Source organism: Tupaia chinensis, unplaced genomic scaffold (genome assembly GCF_000334495.1).
Source record: "Tupaia chinensis unplaced genomic scaffold, TupChi_1.0 Scaffold148488_1, whole genome shotgun sequence".
NCBI classification, from domain to species: Eukaryota; Metazoa; Chordata; class Mammalia; order Scandentia; family Tupaiidae; genus Tupaia; species Tupaia belangeri.
Window position 1 is genome coordinate 281,578 of NW_006208337.1, and position 21,818 is coordinate 303,395.

At 41.2% G+C, this 21,818-nt stretch overlaps 1 protein-coding gene across 1 annotated transcript in view; it reads left to right on the forward strand.

The window, feature by feature from the left end:
- Positions 1-21,818, forward strand: part of PRKDC (protein kinase, DNA-activated, catalytic subunit) — a 203,018-nt gene that overhangs the window by 87,120 nt on the left and 94,080 nt on the right. Inside the window, exons 40-48 of the mRNA XM_006170448.3 lie at positions 1,924-2,051; positions 8,733-8,940; positions 10,902-11,080; positions 12,514-12,682; positions 14,522-14,587; positions 16,692-16,764; positions 19,610-19,758; positions 20,203-20,340; positions 20,543-20,662. Coding sequence (XP_006170510.1) covers positions 1,924-2,051; positions 8,733-8,940; positions 10,902-11,080; positions 12,514-12,682; positions 14,522-14,587; positions 16,692-16,764; positions 19,610-19,758; positions 20,203-20,340; positions 20,543-20,662 — 1,230 coding nt within the window. The remainder of the gene's footprint in view (positions 1-1,923; positions 2,052-8,732; positions 8,941-10,901; positions 11,081-12,513; positions 12,683-14,521; positions 14,588-16,691; positions 16,765-19,609; positions 19,759-20,202; positions 20,341-20,542; positions 20,663-21,818) is intronic.

Sequence of the window (21,818 nt, forward strand, 5' to 3'; positions counted from 1 at the left end):
GTGGTCTAGCTGTTGGGTCGGGGCTGGCTGGGAAAAACACTGCATCTTCATCCTACTCCCTGTCCATGGCAGCCGTAACTGCTCTGTGAGGAAGCCACCAGCTCCATCCACAGGTTCTCTGCTCCTCATCCTTTTTATGCCATTTTTTGACTGTATAGAAAGGTTGGCGGAGTAGTGAAATGAGCATCCACAGAACCCTTTCCTGCATTCAGCAGTTAGTAGCGTTTTTCCTGTTTGTTTTATCTCCATGTGTGTCCACGCATGTGCAGGAGCACGCACATGCATGCACCTGTATGTCTTTGTTCTGCCTGGACGTTTTCCATTGCGTTTCATACATATGATGCATTATTTCTTGGTAGTTTAGTACGCATGTTCTAAGAGTAGGACACAGTGTTGGCTGTTCCTGAGAAAATGAGCAGTCCTTTAGCATCTCCTGCCACCTAGTTCACACCCACGGTTCTCCACGTCCCCATGTAGAGCTGTTTGCTCCAAAGGACGATGTAGTCAGCGATTGTGTCCAACTGTCATGTCGCTAGTACCTTGTCATCTAGAGCTAGTTCACATGTCTTCCCTTTTACTGATCCAGGACATTGAATTTTTAGAAGAAACTAGAGGGTTGTCCCCTTTGGTCTAACTGTCCCAGAGGTGCTCATTAGCTAGTGCCTTTATCCTCTGTTCTCTAAAAGAGAAGTTAGGTTTGCAGCTTGGTCGTGAGAGTGAGGTTAACCTTAGCAACAGGAGCGCAGCAGGAAGCAGGTGTCAGCAGATAATCCCTTAGCGTGTTCTCTAGTCTGGGACCTGGTGGGGTGGTGGCTGCCTCAGCTCTCTGTGGACGGTAAGTTTTCTTTCTGTAACCAGAGAAGAATGGATGTGGTGACATGTAGGTATCAGGTAAATGTCCTGTCCCCAGCAGTGTAGTGTGTCACTTGAAGGCGGTAGCATTCACAGTTTCTAGTTGGATCTTTAGTACTTAATCCTAATGTAAATGTATGAAATGCAAAATAGTCCCTCAACTTTTGAAGAAAGACATAAAAACAATGCAGACCAGTAGGAAAAGGAGCTTAGAAGGAGGAGAGTCAACACGGGGAGAGAACATGACAAACTGCACACAATAGCTCCCAGGATGAAAGAAGGCATTGTGCCCATGAAACAGGGCAAAGGGGGGCACTTGGAAAGTAGATATGGAGAAGCAAAATTTAAAGGAAAACGTAATTTTTCTATTCGGGAGATGAAGATATCTCCTAGCACAATATGCAGATGTCAAGATGGATGGAAGATGTAAATGGTGAGGACATTAGAGGAGTCGGTGAGGATGTCTGCTGTGCAGTGAGGATGATGGGGAGAAGACACGTGCTTCTCCGCAGTAAAAGGGGTTGGGCCAGCTGTGGCCTGGTGCTTAAGGCAGCTGAATCCCACAGAGCTGACTATGTGGTTCCTGGACCCAGTGCCTTGAGAAACATCAGACTGGGTGCATGTGCACGTGCATGCTGGAATCCCAAAAAGACGGAGAGAATTTCCTCATTTTCCCTCTCTGCCTCTCTATTTCTCTGTCTTTAGCGAGCATGCACACCCTCTAGCAAATTAATAAATGCACTCCCTCTGGCAAATTAATTAATTAAGTTGAAGGGCTCAGGGATTCCTGGCTTTGTGAGGGGAGGAGACCCCAGTGAAGACATACCATCGTGAGATTGTAGAAGCTGGGATAAAGAGAAGACATGCACAAACCTTTTTTGTAAAAAAAGCATTTAACAAATGACATATTTTCAAACATACATTGTCTGCAAAAATGACAAATACGGTTTCATTTGCTTAGTCTCTGAAATTCTGTCATTTTTGTCTATATATTTTTTATTAGAACTGCTCAAAATAAAACTGAAGTATAACCCAGGAAAACGTTGACAGCTGTGATGTCTTTTTTTCTAGCTTCTGGATGCATTGGAATTATCTCAGAGTCCTATGTTGTTGCAATTGATGATAGAAATTCTTTGTCGGGAACAACAACATATTCTGGAAGAATTATTTCAGACCACCTTCAAAAGGATTGTGAGAAGGTAAGCCATCTACTCTGGGACTCTAGAAGTTGTACATATTTGACTTGTGTGGAAGATTTTTTTCTTTGTTCTAAAAAAAGTATTGCACTCTTGCCACTGAATTTTATTATTTTGTTTCATTCTTTAAAACAAAACAAACTTGTATTATGCAAGTTTTCAAATATACTCAAAGCTCAGAAAGGATGTAAATAAAGTTTCAGACTTAGTTAGCATCCACCTCTTCCCTGCTTCATCCTCCTGGGTCTCCCTTTTTGTTGCTATGGTCACTAAAAGCAAATATCTGACATGGTGTCATGTCACTTCTAAATCTGTTCATTTCTCTCAACGCTTCTTTTCTTTTGGATAGCTGTAGTGCCATTGAACCAAATGAACAAAACGACAAATAATTTCCTATTTCCTTAGTAGTCTCACTTGCTCATTAACCATTGGATTATTCAAATTTTGAGCCAAACAAGGTTGAAACATGGTGCTTCTTTGTTATGTGCCTCAGTACTGTCTTCGTCTAGAATAATTCTGTTCTGTTCAATTTTTCTCTTAGTGTTGAAAAAACCTGGACATTTTCTTATATTATGTCTTACATTCTGGATATAGGTGATTCATTTTTCTCTATTCATTTTACTGGTTTCTCCACCCACATGTTTCTAGTAACTGGACAGTTAAGTCTAATAACCTCAGATTCAGGCTCAAGTTCTGGCAAGATGGCTTAGGAGCCGATGGCTTATACTCCATGTTTAGGCATTGAGAGAGACTCAGGCCCGGTGTTCATACTTTTAGTGATAGGTCAGGCTCCTCGTAGCAAGTTCCTAGGAGTTCTGGCACCTGCTTGTGGTTGCCGTTCTGATTCAAGCATTCCATTAGGAGTTACCAGTGACCATCTTCCTGATTATTTTATTGCTTCTAAATGTAGTAGCTGGAATTACACTGTCATTAGGACTATGTGGTCACCTAAAATACAATTTAGTGTCTTAGAAAAAATGCAATGGAAAAGATAAGACATATTTGATTACCAATTTTTTTTTTTTTTTTTTTTTGAGATTTTTGCTATAAGTCGCATGTGCTTGCTGGAGAGATACAGAGACAGAGAGACAGAAATCACCCCCCCCCCAGGGGGATGGACACACTGCAATCCGTTTTTTCATTACCCTCTTGGGATTTGAGGCATGCTCACACATATGTCTACGTGAGTTTCAAGTCTCCAGGTCCAGGATTCAGACCACTGTCAGCCATGTAGGAGTCTAGCAACTTAACTATTGTGCGTCTGCTGGTCCCTAATTATTGATGTTTAAGGTAAGGACCTAATTCTAAGTGTACACTGGCAATTAATTTTTTAAATTGGCACTTATTTGTATTGAATTTGTACATGCCTATGTAAGTATTTTTTGAGTTATATTTTACATGTTACAACATTTACTCATTTTAAGCATATAATTTAATGATCTTTTAGGAACTTTACCTGATGGTGCAGCCATCACCATAGAACATTTTAATTCTTCCTGTAAGATCCTCCGTGACCTTTTATAATTGACTTACGTTCCCAGCCCCAGCTCCAGATAGTCTACTTTCTGACTTTATAAATTTGTCTTTTCTGGACATTTCATATAAACAGACCTGTGCAGTATATGATCTCTTAGGTCTGGCTTCTTCTTTTTTGGGGAAGGGGGGGGAGTTTTTGCTATAGGGCACGTGTACTCACCAGAAAGACAGAGAGACAGAAAGTGAGAAATCACCCCCCTGGGGGAATGGCCATGCCACAATCCCTTGCCCTCCATTCTCTTCTTGGGATCTTGGGCACGCAAATACATGCGCCTGCTGTGAGTTTAAGCCACCGGGTCTGGGACGCGAACCACAGTCGACCACATGGGAGTCCAGCGACATAGCCATTACGCCAACTGCTGGCCCCTCTGGCTTCTTTATTAAGAGTACTGTTTGAGGTTTCATCTGTGACATAACATGAATTAGTCTGTTCCTTTTTTGGACATTTTTTAAAAAGTCATAATTGACTAGTGTCACACTCTGTGCACAACAGCAGGGGGCATGCTCTTTGGAGCACACAGGGAGTGCTCATCAGGACATACTGTATCCTAAGCCATAGAGCAGTCTAAATAAATTGAAAAGGGTTGAAATCATACAAAGTTTCTTTGACTGCAGAGAAGTTAAATAGAAATTGACAATGAAAAGAAATTTGGGTTGTGTGAAAATGTTTCTGAATAATTAATAAACATTATTCATTTTTTAAGAGAGAGATTTTTGCTATAGGGTGCATGTGCATGCCAGAGAGACAGAAAGAGATAAATCACCCCCCACGTGAGATGGCCATGGCGCAGTTCCTTCTTGGGATTTTGGGCACGCATTCACAAGCACGCAGCATGAGTTGTAAGCCACTAGGTCTAGGACTCGAACAATGGTCACCATGTGGAGTCCAGTGACACACCAGTATGTTATCTGATGGTCACAGCAACACATTTCCAAATAACCCTTAGGTAAAAGAAGAAATGAGAAGGCAAGTCAGATAGTGTTTTAATCTAAATAAAATAAGATCAAAGCATATTCAAATGTATGGAATGCAGCTAAAATAGTGCTTAATGCAAATTTTTATCTTTTAGTATCTATGTTGGTAAATGAAGAGGGCCAGCAGGTGGCATGGAGGATAAGGTGCTGAATCCCATGCCCATGTGGTCGGCTACGCTGGTGTCTTGAAAACCACACCAGGGGTGTTTGTGTGTGTAGGGGTGTGTGTGTGTGTGTGTGTGTGTGTCTGTGTGTGTGTCTGTGTGTCTGTGTATGGGCAGATCCCCAGAGGAGAATGGAGAGGGGATTGTGGGGTGGCTATTACCCTCTGGGGGATGATTTCTCCCTGCCCCCACCCAATCTGGCAAATGCATATGCCCTATAGCAAAAAAAGAAAGAAAAGGAAAATAAGAGAAACCTCAAATCAATAGTCTTAACTTTTCTATCTTAAAATTTAGGGGGAAAAGTAACGAAAAGTATGAAAAAGGAAAGCGAACTAAAGCTGAAGGCAAGCCAGAGGAAGAGAGTGACCAAAGAGTGCGTTAAACATGAGTGAGATAGAAGCCTAAAATATTGAAGAAAAATCTGAAACCAAAAACCGTTGTTTTGTTCTTGTTTTTTGTTTTTTTCGTTTGTTTTTAATTTACTATTGGGTGCATGAGCTCTTCAGAGAGAGACAGAAAAAAAGTGAGAAAGCACCTCCATCCCACCCTTGAGGGTATGATCAGGTGATCAGAATATTGGGCATGTATGCACATTCACTCGGTGTGTTTTTCAAGTAGCCTGGTCTAAGACTTGAACCAGTCAACCCTGTGGGATCTAGCTGGCTTAACAACCACGCCACCAAAAATTGGTTTTAGGAAAAGGATTTGGAATTGACAAACTTAGCTTGAGTTACCAAAAATAAAGATAAAAATGTACTTAATGAAAATTAGGAATGAAAGCGAGGACATTACCACTAACCTCTGAAAAATTAAAAACGTATATATTGGATGGCTGGAAAAGTTATGATGCGTTTTCACACAGAAAAAAATGTCATGACTTCTGACAACCCCGTAGATTGAATTAATCATTTTAATCATTTTAAATCTCCCATAAAGGATCCCTACACCTAGCTTCATATTTATTAAATATTGAAGAACAAATGGTGGAACCAACAGATGGCACATTGCGGGACTCCCACATAGTTGACCGTGGTTCGAGTCCCAGACCTGGTGGCTTAAAACTCATGTTGGGCGTGTTGTGTGTGTGCCCAAAATCTTGAGAGGAGAATGGAGGAAAAAGGATTGCGGCATAGCCATTCCCTCTGGGGGAAGTGATTTCTTGCTTTCTGTCTCTCTCTGGTGAGCACATGTGCCCTATAGTAAAAATCTCCATTTAAAAAAAAAAAAGAACGAATCATAATAATACTTAATAACAATTGAGAAGGGGCGAACACTTCCTACCCCTTTCTGTGAGACCAGTAGCACTCTTTTTTTTTTGGGGGGGGGGAGATTTTCACTATAGGGCGCGTGCGCTCGCCAGATAGACAGAGACTTAGAGATAGAAAGTAAGAAATCACCCCCCGGGGGGATGGTCACACCGCAATCCCTTCTTCTCCATTCTCCTCTTGGGATCTTGGGCACGCACGCACACGCGCCCGGCGTGAGTTTTAAGCCACCGGGTCCGGGACACGAACTGCGGTCGACTATGTGGGAGTCCAGTGACATAGCCATTACGCTAACTGCTGGTTCCCGAGGCCAGTAGCACTCTTGATGCCAGGCTAGAAAAAGACATCACCTGAAAACTGTACACCATATCCCTAAGGAGTATAGACACAGCAGTCCTCTAAAACATTAGCAAACCAAACCAGCCAAATGGAAAAGTCCCTCCATAGTTACCATTTGGAGATTACCCTAGGAATGCAGGGTAATGCTTTACTAGATGTGCCACATCCTTTCTTCGGAGCTGTTTTATTTGCATTCCCTCTGATAATGTGGGTGACTTGATTTCACCATCTTGCCCATTGAATGAGTTTGTTCCAGTTTTATAAGAGAGGAAGGCTCTTTTGTTGCTTTCATTTTATTTCTTGTATTATGAGTGAAATGGAGCATGTTTCCGTTTATTTTTGAGTAAACCCTCTGCTGGCCCGGTTTCTGAATCGCATATTCCTCCACCCCCCGCCCAAAATCTTGAGAGGAGAATGGAGGAAAAAGGATTGCGGCATAGCCATTCCCTCTGGGGGAAGTGATTTCTTGCTTTCTGTCTCTCTCTGGTGAGCACATGTGCCCTATAGTAAAAATCTCCATTTAAAAAAAAAAAAGAACGAATCATAATAATACTTAATAACAATTGAGAAGGGGCGAACACTTCCTACCCCTTTCTGTGAGACCAGTAGCACTCTTTTTTTTTTGGGGGGGGGGAGATTTTCACTATAGGGCGCGTGCGCTCGCCAGATAGACAGAGACTTAGAGATAGAAAGTAAGAAATCACCCCCCGGGGGGATGGTCACACCGCAATCCCTTCTTCTCCATTCTCCTCTTGGGATCTTGGGCACGCACGCACACGCGCCCGGCGTGAGTTTTAAGCCACCGGGTCCGGGACACGAACTGCGGTCGACTATGTGGGAGTCCAGTGACATAGCCATTACGCTAACTGCTGGTTCCCGAGGCCAGTAGCACTCTTGATGCCAGGCTAGAAAAAGACATCACCTGAAAACTGTACACCATATCCCTAAGGAGTATAGACACAGCAGTCCTCTAAAACATTAGCAAACCAAACCAGCCAAATGGAAAAGTCCCTCCATAGTTACCATTTGGAGATTACCCTAGGAATGCAGGGTAATGCTTTACTAGATGTGCCACATCCTTTCTTCGGAGCTGTTTTATTTGCATTCCCTCTGATAATGTGGGTGACTTGATTTCACCATCTTGCCCATTGAATGAGTTTGTTCCAGTTTTATAAGAGAGGAAGGCTCTTTTGTTGCTTTCATTTTATTTCTTGTATTATGAGTGAAATGGAGCATGTTTCCGTTTATTTTTGAGTAAACCCTCTGCTGGCCCTGTTTCTGAATCGCATATTCCTCCCCCCCCCCCCCCCCCCACCACTCTGCGCACCCCCCCAGCTATGTGTACACAGTTCAAGCCTGGGCCGTGTGCCTCTCCACTGCGCACTAGTAAGGAAGCTCCTCAGAAGTTAAACCCGAGGCGGTCCCTGCCTTAGTTCCTAGGCTCAGACAAAAATACCATCGACTAGGCAGGCTTACAAGCAGGTTCTCTTTCACAGTCCTGGAGGCTGGAATTCCAAGGTTGAGTTGCCAGTAGAGGTGTCTGGTGAGGGCTCCCTTCTGGTGCATAGAGAGCCGTCTTCCCATGCACCCTCCTGTGGCAGAAGAGGTGACGGTGCCCTTTGGGGCCTCTTCTGTAGGGCACTAGTCCCTTTCATGAGGGCTCTAGCCTCCCAAAGGCCTCACCTTCTCACCATCATGCTGCGGGTGAGGATTTCAAACATGGCTTTGGGAAGGGGTCACACAAGTCTGTTGTAGGGCCCAGGCGCCTGTTACAAAGCCTGTCCCAGCTGGCAGTGTCTTGCCCCCTCACAGCATTATAGCTGAATTCCCTTCTGAATCTAAACCTAAGTTCAGAACCTCAGAATTCTAAGACCATTTAGTCCTAACTTTATTTCTGTAGGTGAGGACACACAGTCTGCCTTCCTAATTTGTAGTAATAGGTAGTTACAGACAGACCTTACAGATGATGCCTGTTTTCTGGGTGAGAAAAGAAGGGCCAGGCACCTGGCTGTTTCTCTGCGAGGGAGATACAGAGGTGGAACGTTGTTAGAGCTGGAATTTCGAAGTCCTAACTCAAGAGCTTCATATCTTGGAACTGTGGTCATCTTTAGGCCCAAGACGTTTCCAGAGCCTTGCATGTGTTAAGTAAGACCAAATTGGAGGAGAAGTGAAAAAATTCTTCGTAATGCCTAAGTTTGACTTGAAGTCATCCAGGGTTGAAAGAAACACTATGGTTTATGCGCAGATACTTTTTATATTTTGTGAGGTTTTTATGTAGGGTCCTTGACGTGATTCTGAAATCTTTGACATGATTTGTGGTCATTGGTGTTTACTTCCAGATTAGACACGGGCGTTCATGTTGCAGGGAGCATGCACGTTCACGTACCATCGTCTTATTTCCGTAGGAGCCCCTGCGCCACACAAGTCGACCTTCTGGAGAGCGTGTACCGGATGTTCAGGAAGGACGACCTCCTTCTCAGCACCACTCGCCAAGCCTTTGTGGATCGCGCCCTTCTCACCCTGATGTGGCACTGCAGCCTGAATGCTTTGAGAGAGTTCTTCAGCAGAATTGTGGTGGATGCCACCGACATGCTGAAGTCCAGGTTTACAAAGGTACTGCACACCTGAGACATCAGTAGGCACTGACAGACGAGATTCTGGTGGTCCCCGTCACCGTAGGAGGACCCCTCTGCATCTCAGTAGTAAGCTGTGGCTTTGTGTGGTCTGCCTCATTCCCTGTGGTTGCTCTGGCAGCTTGAACACCGAGCATGTTCTCTCTCAGTCCCGGAAGCCTGAAGTTTCACGGGGCCGAGATCCCTCCAGCTTTCAGCTCCTGGTGGTTGCTCCCTTCCTTGGCCTGCCTTGGTCTCATTCACTCTCTGCCCACCTTGTCACAGAGCCTCTTCCTCTCGGAATTTCCTCTGCATCCCCCTTAGGTCACATTATGATTTCACTTAGGGCCTCCTGTAGGACAGTCCAGTGTAACCTCCCCGTCTCTAGGTCCTTACCTGACTGGTGCCTGCATAGTCCCTTTTGTCTGAACAAGGAGAGTGCATTCATAAATTCCAGGATTAGGACCATTTTTTTTTTTAAGAATTATTTAATGCGGGGGAAAGCAGGTAGGCCCTGGACACTCCCACATGGCTGACCACGGTTCGAGTCCTGGACCTGGTGGCTTGCTTTCTCACCTTTTTCTCTTTCTCTGGACAAAATAAAATGAATGAACAAGTAAAATTAAAATAAATAATATTTTTAAAGTTTAATAAAATTATTAGATCAGCAGATGGCATAAGGGTTACATCACTGGATTCCCACGTAGTCCATTACGCTGACCTAATGCTAGGTGGGGCCAGCAGGTGGCATGGTGGTTAAGGGCCCTGGACTCCCACATGGCTGGCTGCCTGTGGTTTGAGTCCCGGACGTGATGGCTTGCTTTCTCACTTTTTCTCTCTCTGTGTCCCTCTCTGGTCAAATTAAAGTAAATAAATAAATAAATAAATATATGTATGTATATTTAAAGATAAAAATCTTTAAAAAAACAAAAAACAAAACAAAAACTCATGCTGGGTGCATGTACATGCATGCCTAGGATCCCGGGAGGAGAATGGAGGAAAAGAAATTGTGGCATGGCTATCCTCTCTGAGGGGTGGTATCTTGCTTTCTATCTCTGTCTCTCTGGCGAGCCCACGCGCCCTATAGCAAAAATCTCTTTAAAAAATTACTTATTTGATTTTATTGTTTATTTTTATTTTTTTAAGAGAGATTTTTGCTATAGGGTAAATGCACTTACCAGAGAGACAGAGAAAGCAAGTGAGAAATCACCCCCCAAGGGAAGGCCACATAGTAATCCCGTCTCCATTCTCTCAGGATTTGGGCATGCACACACACAGGCCAGGCATGAGTTTCAAGCTGCTGGGTCCAAGACTTGAGCTGTGGTCAGCCATGTGGGAGTTCAGCACCTCAACCACTACACCACCTGCTGGCCCCTGTTATTTTTTTAATTTGCTGTAGGGCACGTGCTCTTACCAGAGACGATGAGAAAGAGAGAGAAAATGAAAAGCAAGCCAGGAAGTCCAGGACTAAAACTACAGTTGGCCATGCGGAAATCCAGCCCCTTAATCACCATGCCACCTGATGGCCCCTGGGATTAGGACACTTTCTGGGCTATCTCTTGTGCATGTATGTGGGGATATGAAAGGCAGCCTCCCACAGGATCCTGTTATGAAATACTATATATACCCAAATAGTACTGTTCATGCAGGCTTCAGAATAGTTGACATTTGGGGTTTTAGTACACTAGATTTTTACTTCTTGTTGCCATGTTTTCAGTAAGAATTTGTGCATAAATTGTGTGTCCTGAATCACTGTTTGGACGTGATTATTTTCTGTTTCATCCATTGTAACTTATCTTAGGTCATGGGCACTGAATGCTCTTTCATTGAAGTGACTTAGCTTGTTGGGGGATTAAATTTTTTTGCATCTAGAGGGTATAATGTATTAAATTTGATATATCCAATAAGATATTTTTCATGTTTGATAAGGCTAAAGATGAATTATCTGTTGCTTTTTCTAAGCTAAATGAATGTACCTTTGATACTCAAATCACCAAGAAGATGTGCTATTACAAGATACTAGAGGTGATGTATTCTCGTCTTCCAAAAGATGATGTTCACTCTAAGGAATCTAAAGTTAATCAAGTATTCCATGGCTCCTGTATTACAGAAGGAAGTGAACTTACAAAGACACTGATTAAGTAAGATTTTACTTAATTTTGGATTCTATTTGATATGTTAGTATTTTTGGTGCATATATTTTTATGCATGTATAGAATATGTTGTTTTATTTAATACTGAGCTTTTACAGTTTTTATTGTTTTTATGTTCAAGCTACTTAGATGCACTGTATTTTAGCATGTTGCAAGAAAGACTATATGTCAGCAGAAGTTTCGTCTTGTGCTTTTATAAAGAATAAAACTTTTTTTTCTTTTGCTATTTTTTTTCCACCATGTTTTTCCCTTCCAAATAGTTTGACGTTTTTTCAGTGGTGATTTATAGCAGGAGAGAAACTAGGGTATTTTTTTTTTCTGACTGTCATTTGAAATAAAAGGAGTGGTAAATGTTTCTAAACAGGTATTCTATAAAACCCAAAGCAATGAAATACATTTTCTTTAACATTAGTTTTCTAGTAAAGTTCTCCTCCTAAAAGTACTGGCCATGTCTCGTTTTGGACATCTTAAGCAAACTTGATCACTCTTCTCCTCTGTCCCTGGTCCTCCTCTGCTTCCTCATTTGCATAGATAAGAAATGTGGTTAGTTGTATTTTATTTTCATTTCATCTTTAGCTCTCCAGTTTCCACACATACCCTGTCAGTCACCAGATTTGGCCAGTTTTATCTTTTCAGTATTCCTGAATCCAACACCTGTTTCCATTCCCCTTCGTTGGCCTGTGTTAGTGTGGAGATTTCTTTGGTGAGCCACTGCAGTCCTCTCCTTCATAATGATTCTCCCTACCCTAGGCTGTTTTTCCTGCCCACATTTCTGCCAAATGAGAATGTAGCTGGAGTACAAGCCTCATTGCTTCCATATGGCCTCTGTCCCAGCTACTCCAACTACTATGTACAACATGAGGATGCAAAAGCAACCTTAAACAATACCTAAGCGAATGGGCATGGCTGTGTTCTGAGAAAGCTGTTTTGAGAAGTAATTGGTTGGTTTGACCACTTCATCGTGCAGGATGAGGGCCACCATACCTCAGAATGGCAAGCGAGCCCTCCCAGGAACACTGCTTCCATGTCTTTCTACCAACACACGCCACCGATTAGCCCTCAGTCCAAGTGACTGCTAAGTGAAGTCACTAAGTGACTTCTCTGCTAGTAATGCCTATTCACATTTCCCTCTGGCTAAATTAAAACCCCGTGGAGGTATTTTCTCCTAGCCCTTACCCTGGGCTCCTTGTTTCTCTCTGTGTACTTTATTCACTTGCTGCTGTTGCTGCGCCTACATACACCATCCCTTGGTGGGATCCATGTAGGCTGCCATTGTGTGAAATGGTGATGCGCTTGTCCTGACACAAACCTGCCCTTGGGACAGGCCCACCTGAGGTGGATCCTGTGGCCTAGCATTACTCGGCTGGTGCGGCAGCCCCCATGTTATGTGCAGTGACTCGTGACCTGCTTCTACTCTGCAGGTTGTGCCATGACGCATATACAGAGAACATGGCAGGGGAGAGCCAGTTGCTGGAGAGGAGAAGACTTTACCATTGTGCTGCTTACAACTGTGCCATTTCTGTTATCTGCTGTGTCTTCAATGAATTAAAATTTTACCAAGGTTTTCTGTTTAGTGAAAAACCAGAGAAGGTAGGCCTTTCCTCAACTCTTCATTGTCATTGTCCTTGTAGGATTTCCAAAGTTGGGTTATATCAATTAGTTACACTGAGAAAGGAAAAAATTTTTTAGGACAGTCATGTCTGCTTAGAAGTGTTGTTAGTCTGCCGATTGTTTCATGGATGCTTTATCAAATTTTGAAAGTTTAGGTGTAGTAATATTTGAAGGCTATAAATGATAAACTTATATTTACAAGATAAAAATAAATAAAAACTTTTTTGTTTTGTCTAGAAATAGTCCACTCTAGTGTGTATCTGTTAATTTATTTGCCATCAAAAGAGCGCCTTGCCTGGGACCAGCAGTTAGTGTAATGGTTATGTTGCTGGACTCCCATGTAGCCAACCATGGTTCGAGTCCCAAACCCGGTGGCTTAAACTCATGCCAGGCGCGTTTGCATGCGTGCCCGCCCAAGATCCCAAGAGGAGAATGGAGGAGAAGGGATTGCAGCATGGCCATCCCGCCAGGGGGTGATTTCTCGCTTTCTGTCTCTCTGTCTTTCTCTGTCTTTCTGGCAAGCACACGTTCCCTATAGCAAAATGCAACCACCTTTTCCCTAAGCAAAAACCCCCCAAAAAAAAAAAAAAAAAAATGAACACCTTGCTTTAAAAGAAAGGACTGACAAGTGTACAAAATGTTCCCAGTCTTTTGTGAAATTGTACTTTGTATATGTAAGTTATAAACATTACCGTGTTTTTTGTTATATACAATTTTATAAAATAAATAAATAAATGCATAAGAGAAAAAAAGAAAATGTATTTTTGGCAGGTTTCAATATGTATGGATGTGTGTTATATAAAATCACTTTGTTCCTAATAGAGAAAAAACAAAAAAATGATATCTAAAATAATTTTAAAATGAATAACAGAGGAATCAGCAGGTCGTGTGGTGGTTAAAGGTGCTGGACTCCCACATGGCTAACTGCGGTTCAAGTCCTGGACATGGTGGATTGCTTTCTCACTTTTCCTTTCTCTCTCTGATCAAACTGGAAAATAATAATAATCGAAAATAAAGTTAAATAAAATAATTAAAAAAATAATGGCAGAATGCATTGTATTCATGCTGGAAAAAGCAACATTGTACACTTTAAAACTATACAGTGATTAAATGTAAATTAAAAAAAAGAATGGTGGAGAGCTATGCTATTTCAGGGGCAGCTCAAAGATCAGGAAATTAGGAAATGTGAATAGAAATGAGCTCACTTTAAATGCTTTTTAAATGCTTTTGAGTCTACAACTTAGACCATTAAAATGTGATGTGTCCATACACAAGAGTGTGCCTTGAAAATTTTTTAAAATTTCTTTATTTAAGCACCAAATATATATGTGCTTATTTTCTTCATAGATAAAGTGAAGATGTATGGTCTCTAAATACAAGTAGAGTGAAATAGAGAAAGTTTACATATGAATTATGTTCTGGTACTTTTTAAAAAAATTTTTTAACTTATTATTATTGTTATTTTCCAATTTGACCAGCGAGAGAAAGAGAGAGAAACAGAAAGGAAGCCACCAGGTCCAGGACTTGAACCATGGTTGGCCATGTGGGAGTCTAGCACCTTTAACCATCATGCCACCTGCTGACTCCACATTCTGGTAATATTAAAGATGTGGTTCCTTCTGCATGAATATATTTTGAAATTGAAGTGCTTCTCTATGAATTGTTAAGTATTAGGCCATCGGGAAAGTCATGATGTATTTTTCGATTAAGTAACGTGTCTTAACTTTCCTGATGACCTCATAGCATTAATTCTATAGCAGCACCAATATTAAGGCTCTCCACCACTGAATATTTTTGTATGATTGTTTGGATTTGCAGAACTTGCTTATTTTTGAAAATCTCATAGATGTGAAGCGCTGCTATACATTTCCTATAGAAATTGAGGTGAGTGACATTGTCAATTTTGTTTCTAAGTTGAAAATATTTAGTACTCATAGGAAAAGCAGATATTATGTTGTAAAATAGCCAAATTCAAGTGTGCTTTTACGTAAAAAAAACCCTGTCAGTTTCAGCTTGCAATACAGTCTCAGGCAACTGCAGCAGAATTCACTAGAACTTGATTTTTCCCTTCTACTTATGAAGGAAGCTTATTTTCTTCATAGATAAAGTGAAGATGTATGGTCTCTAAATACAAGTAGAGTGAAATAGAGAAAGTTTACATATGAATTATGTTCTGGTACTTTTTAAAAAAATTTTTTAACTTATTATTATTGTTATTTTCCAATTTGACCAGCGAGAGAAAGAGAGAGAAACAGAAAGGAAGCCACCAGGTCCAGGACTTGAACCATGGTTGGCCATGTGGGAGTCTAGCACCTTTAACCATCATGCCACCTGCTGACTCCACATTCTGGTAATATTAAAGATGTGGTTCCTTCTGCATGAATATATTTTGAAATTGAAGTGCTTCTCTATGAATTGTTAAGTATTAGGCCATCGGGAAAGTCATGATGTATTTTTCGATTAAGTAACGTGTCTTAACTTTCCTGATGACCTCATAGCATTAATTCTATAGCAGCACCAATATTAAGGCTCTCCACCACTGAATATTTTTGTATGATTGTTTGGATTTGCAGAACTTGCTTATTTTTGAAAATCTCATAGATGTGAAGCGCTGCTATACATTTCCTATAGAAATTGAGGTGAGTGACATTGTCAATTTTGTTTCTAAGTTGAAAATATTTAGTACTCATAGGAAAAGCAGATATTATGTTGTAAAATAGCCAAATTCAAGTGTGCTTTTACGTAAAAAAAACCCTGTCAGTTTCAGCTTGCAATACAGTCTCAGGCAACTGCAGCAGAATTCACTAGAACTTGATTTTTCCCTTCTACTTATGAAGGAACAGCAGCACTAATCAGAATAGTTGCCAGGACATATTCTAGAATTTTTTTGAGTGAAGTTCTCTAGTCAAAGACATTGAACTTCTTACTGATATGACTGATTATCTGTGCCCCTCCTTGTATGACTTTGCAGGATAATGGGGAAATCAGGGGGTAACTGGAAGATGTGCTTTGGCACATGGGGTGAGTTTGGTTTTAGCCAATCTTAGGTTGACATGCCCAGAAGGTGGTGGCCCATTAAAAATGGGAATGTGAGGAGAGAGTCAAGATCATACATCATGGCCTGCACATTTTCTGCATAGCTGCTGGCCTCAGCCATGTCTTCTTGGTTTACCATTGCACATGAAGGGTTACTTTCTGCCTTGTACCCTTTTGGAACAAGATTGGAAATTTTTTCTAGGCGTATGTTCAAAGGGCTGAAAAACAAATAATATCAACCAGTTTACTAAGCATCCAGATATTTACCAAATCTTTAAACTTCACAACAACATTGTAAGGTGCTCTTGTGTATCATAATCATAATGTGAGGAAACAGGCTCAAAGGTCAAGTCAAAATTTACTAATCCAGGCATGTGGCTGTAAAAGCTCAGCACACATTGTTGCAGTAACCTGTACTAGATCTGAAGTGGAAGGGCAAGTGCCTTCATCAGGTTTTATGGGAGTCTGTGGAAGGCTTTACTTAAGAGACACTCAGGTATCATTGTTTGTATGAATATTATTAAATATTTTCAATTTTGATTAAATTAATTGATAAATTTGTTTAAAAATTGGTAATTTGTGACCTGGGTGCAATGGCATATAGTGCTAAGATGTTATGCTCTGTAGGCTGGTGTAATGTGGGATGTCCAAGTTTGATTCTAGTTTCAACCTAATGATGGCTTGCATCTGTAATTCCAGCAATTTGGGAGACAAGGGCAGGAGGATCTCAAGCTCAGCCTGGCCTGGGCATTACAGTGAGATACCCTGTCTGAAAGAGTCTGGCATAATCATGTGTGTCTGTGCTCCCAGCTACTTGGGAGGGTGAGGCAGGAGAATAATGAGACAGAAAGACTTGTCTCTAGAAAAATGAGTACTAATTTTTTTTTCCAGATTGATACTAAAACAAAAAGGGTGACTGTGATTCCAATTGTGTATTTGTTTTGCCTAATAGGTTCCTATGGAAAGGAAGAAAAAGTACATTGAAATTAGGAAAGAGGCCAGGGAATCAGCAAGTGGGGATTCAGGTAGGACATTTTCAAGATGAGGGAAGGATCCCAATTTTAAATACCTGAAAACATTTACATTGAGTTTGAAAACCGTTTTTATTTTCAAGTGGCAAATGCAATGATATATTTAAAAAAATGCAATCAGCTAAATTTAGCTGCATAAAACGCTTTCAGAGTCACCAGGTGGAGTTTAGTTACGCCATAATTTTTCTTTTAGTTTTTTTTTTTTTTTTTCCCCCATAAATGCTGTGCTAGAGAGTCAAAGAGAGAAAAAGTGAGAAATCATTCCCCAAGAGGGAATGGCCATGCCGTAATCTCTTCTCTCAGGATTTTGGTCATGTACATACATGTGCCTGGCATGAGTTTCAAGCTACCGGGTCCAGGACTTGAACTGCTTTTGGCCATGTGGGAGTATAGCACCTTAACCACCACACTATCTGCTGGCCTCCAGATACATTACACTTTTTTAAGGAATGTGAGATAACCTTGATGCCTCATTGTTTGCATATGGATTAAGTCTGTATATAAATCAGATCTATTCAGAAGTCTGCATTAGAAGGTAAGTTATCTCCTGACATTGCCCTGTCCCACACCTCCTGGCTACTTCCATCTCCCTCAGGACAGGGCTGCCTAGGACTGGGCCCTGATCAGCAGCTAAGTCTCCTGTTATCCTCCTTGCTCACTGGTCCAGCAGTATGGTCCCAGTCTGTTCCTGTGGGTGACAAGAATACTTCTGTTCCCAGATGTTTGTACCTGCCGTTGGCTTTCCTATCTAGCCCCAGATATCATAGCACCTCATGACATTTCATTTTATGTCAGCCTTTAAAGGAGGCTCTTCCTAGCCTCCCTATTTAAAATTATCCTCATATCCTTTGACATGCTCCTTTGTTGCAATTTTTTGCTCAATTTTTCTTTATAGTGTTTATTGCCATTCTTGATTTGAAGATAAAATTGGGGCCCAGTTCTAAATCTCTTATGTATTTTAAATTACCTAGTATTTTTTCCCAACATTTATGTTCAGCTAAATGGGCAAAAAGTACATCATTGGTCCAGCAGGTGGTGTGGTGGTTAAAGTAGCTGGATCTCATATGGCTGACTCTGGTTTGAGTCCTGGACCTGCCAGGTCAGAAATCACACTGGGTGCATGTGTGTGCCTTCCCAAAAATCATGAGAGGAGAATGGAGAAAGGATTGAGCCATGGCCATCTCCTCTGGGGGGTGACTTCTCACTTTCCCTCTCTGTCTGTCTGTCTCTGGTGAGCACATGCACCCTAGGTCAAACATTTTTAAAAAATGTATATGATCAAAATTTTAAATGTCCCCCATAAATGCTGTGCTAGAGAGTCAAAGAGAGAAAAAGTGAGAAATCATTCCCCAAGAGGGAATGGCCATGCCGTAATCTCTTCTCTCAGGATTTTGGTCATGTACATACATGTGCCTGGCATGAGTTTCAAGCTACCGGGTCCAGGACTTGAACTGCTTTTGGCCATGTGGGAGTATAGCACCTTAACCACCACACTATCTGCTGGCCTCCAGATACATTACACTTTTTTAAGGAATGTGAGATAACCTTGATGCCTCATTGTTTGCATATGGATTAAGTCTGTATATAAATCAGATCTATTCAGAAGTCTGCATTAGAAGGTAAGTTATCTCCTGACATTGCCCTGTCCCACACCTCCTGGCTACTTCCATCTCCCTCAGGACAGGGCTGCCTAGGACTGGGCCCTGATCAGCAGCTAAGTCTCCTGTTATCCTCCTTGCTCACTGGTCCAGCAGTATGGTCCCAGTCTGTTCCTGTGGGTGACAAGAATACTTCTGTTCCCAGATGTTTGTACCTGCCGTTGGCTTTCCTATCTAGCCCCAGATATCATAGCACCTCATGACATTTCATTTTATGTCAGCCTTTAAAGGAGGCTCTTCCTAGCCTCCCTATTTAAAATTATCCTCATATCCTTTGACATGCTCCTTTGTTGCAATTTTTTGCTCAATTTTTCTTTATAGTGTTTATTGCCATTCTTGATTTGAAGATAAAATTGGGGCCCAGTTCTAAATCTCTTATGTATTTTAAATTACCTAGTATTTTTTCCCAACATTTATGTTCAGCTAAATGGGCAAAAAGTACATCATTGGTCCAGCAGGTGGTGTGGTGGTTAAAGTAGCTGGATCTCATATGGCTGACTCTGGTTTGAGTCCTGGACCTGCCAGGTCAGAAATCACACTGGGTGCATGTGTGTGCCTTCCCAAAAATCATGAGAGGAGAATGGAGAAAGGATTGAGCCATGGCCATCTCCTCTGGGGGGTGACTTCTCACTTTCCCTCTCTGTCTGTCTGTCTCTGGTGAGCACATGCACCCTAGGTCAAACATTTTTAAAAAATGTATATGATCAAAATTTTAAATGCTAAGTTCTGTTACTCCTATCTAAAAAATTGGATCCAGTTTAATAGAAACTGGATCCAGTAGATAATAACTGGTCAGTAATGACAAAAGCATAGGGAGGTGTTTTCCCCATTCCGTTTTTGCTTTTTTTTTCTGGATAATAGATTAGGAATTAAAGAGCTGGGCCACCCCATGGCCTAGTGGTTAAGGGAGCTGGATCCCACATGGGATCATGGTCCTGGTCAAAAGCATGCTGGGCATGTAGACGTGTCCCACTATGAGACGTGTCCCCCTCCACCCCTCTGGCTCTCCTGGCAAGCACATATGCCCTCTGGCAAAATAAAAAATAAAATAAAATCACAGGGCTGATGAAAAAACTTTTGTTGAAAGTGTCCTATAAGTTTAATGTCATTTGAGCTTAGAAAAATATATTTCTTACTGATGATGTTTGGGTATATGTGTTTTCTCTTGGTTTATATTTCAGATGGTCCTCAGTATATGTCTTCCTTGTCCTACTTGGCTGACAGTAGTCTGAGTGAGGAAATGAGTCAATTTGATTTCTCAACTGGAGTTCAGAGCTATTCATACAACTCCCAAAACTCTAAATCTATCACTGGTCATTTTCGGAGAAGGGTAATTGTATTTCACATATTAAAAGAATATTGTTGAAGTTTGCAAAGGAAAGGAGTTAGCTAAGCCGTTATTACTAGAGAAAGCCAGGTCTCCGTGGATCAGTAGTTCTTGGGAAGTAGAGTTAATTTGGAGAATGTTTGAAGATCTGGGTCCCAGCTTTTCATCCTGTAGACTTACCAATCAGATTTCATCAGCACTGGAAGAAGGTCTAGGGAGAGACTGCACAGGCAGTTTCAGGGGAGGAGGTACCTGGAGTGCAAGGAAGAATGGGGTCCTGTTTAGTTGTTAATTGTTTAATATTAAAGGAACTCCACCAAGCACATTTGGTATTACCAAATTTACTGTTATTACCTTAGTGTTTCTCATACAGTATTGTTAAAAAGAAGAATCTTGGGTCCCCTGATGCACTAATAGAACTGTGCATCATGGCATCTTCCCTCTTAGGAACATCAGGACCCTGTGGTCCAAGACGACGTCCTGGAGTTGGAGATGGACGAGCTCAATCAGCACGAGTGCATGGCCACCATGACCGCCCTGGTCCAACACATGCACAGGAGGCTGTGCCCGCCTGGAGAAGCAGAGGTGCTTCCTGCTATCCTCATTCTGTTAATGCTGTTCATTGGTATCGTGTTGAAAATTAACTTTTAATATTGACTAAACCAAATTTCATTTCAAGTAAACATTTTTCATTGTTTGTCTCTTACTCTGTCACTGTTTTCTCGTTACATCAAGTCATGAGGTTATTTTATTTAACTTTTAGGGTAATTCAGAGTGTTTATTTCAGGGATCAATGCCAAGAGAGCTTCCTGCTTGGATGAAATTTCTTCACGACAAACTAGGAAATTCATCAGTACCATTAAATATCCGTCTCTTCTTAGCCAAGCTTGTTATTAATACAGAAGAGGTAAGTACCGTATCATTTCTCTAACAACTGTTTGTAACTTCTATGCATCTACTTTTTTTTTTTTTCTTATAGACCACACATTAGTTTATATTTAACACCCATCATGACATGAATTCATAGGGAATAGGTCCCAGAAGTCAAGCTCCTTTCCATTGGTTCTCACAAAGTGTGCTTCTCTGGGTGAAGCAGACTGGTGCTTTAGTTGAACCCAGGTATCTTTCTCTTTGACTTTTTTCTTTTTCTGGTCATTTTCTGTTTTTAGTAGGAAGTCTTTAAGCTTTTTCCCATTTAGTATGATGTTAGCTATGAGTTTGTCACATATGGCTTTTATTGTCTTGAGAAATGTACCTTTTTAAATTTATTTTGTTGAGTCTTAATCATAAAAGGATGTTTCAGGTTATCAGATACTTTCTCTACATCAGTTGATATGATCATTTGATTTTTATCTTTCTGTTTGTTAATATGATATGTTACATTTATTGTTATGTGTATGTCGAACCATCCTTGCATCTTTGGGATCAAGCCTACCTGGTCATGGAATATAACCTTTATTTTTTTTTAATTTTTATTTTTTTTTTAGATTTTTGCCACAGGGCATACACTTGCTGGAGAGAAAGAGAGAAAAAAAGAGAGTGAGATGTCACCTGCTGAGGGGATGCCATGCCACGATCCCATCTTCTCCATTCTTTTCCTGGGATTTTGGACACACATGCCCCCCAGGATTTTCAAACCACTGGGTCTGTGTTGGCCAGTGTGGGAGTCTAACGCCTTAACCACCACACCACCTGCTGACCCTGGTATATAATCTTTTGTGCTGTTGGACTTAACTTGCTAGTATCTTGTTAAGTGTTTTCACATCTGTTATTCATCAGGGATATTGGTCTGGAGTTATGTTCTTGGCAGCTTTTGGTACCGAGATGATGGAGGCCTCATAGAATGGGTTTGGGAGGGTTCTTTCTTTTGGATCCTTAGAAATAGTTTAAGAATTGGGATTAATTCTTTAAACTTTTTTAGAATTAAGAAATTAAGCCATGGAGATCTGGACTTTTCCTTGTTGAGAGATTATTTATTACTGATTCAATCGCATTACTCTATTGGTCTACTTAAATTTTTTGTGTCTTCCTGTGACTCAGTCTAGGTAAAGTGTTTGTGTCCA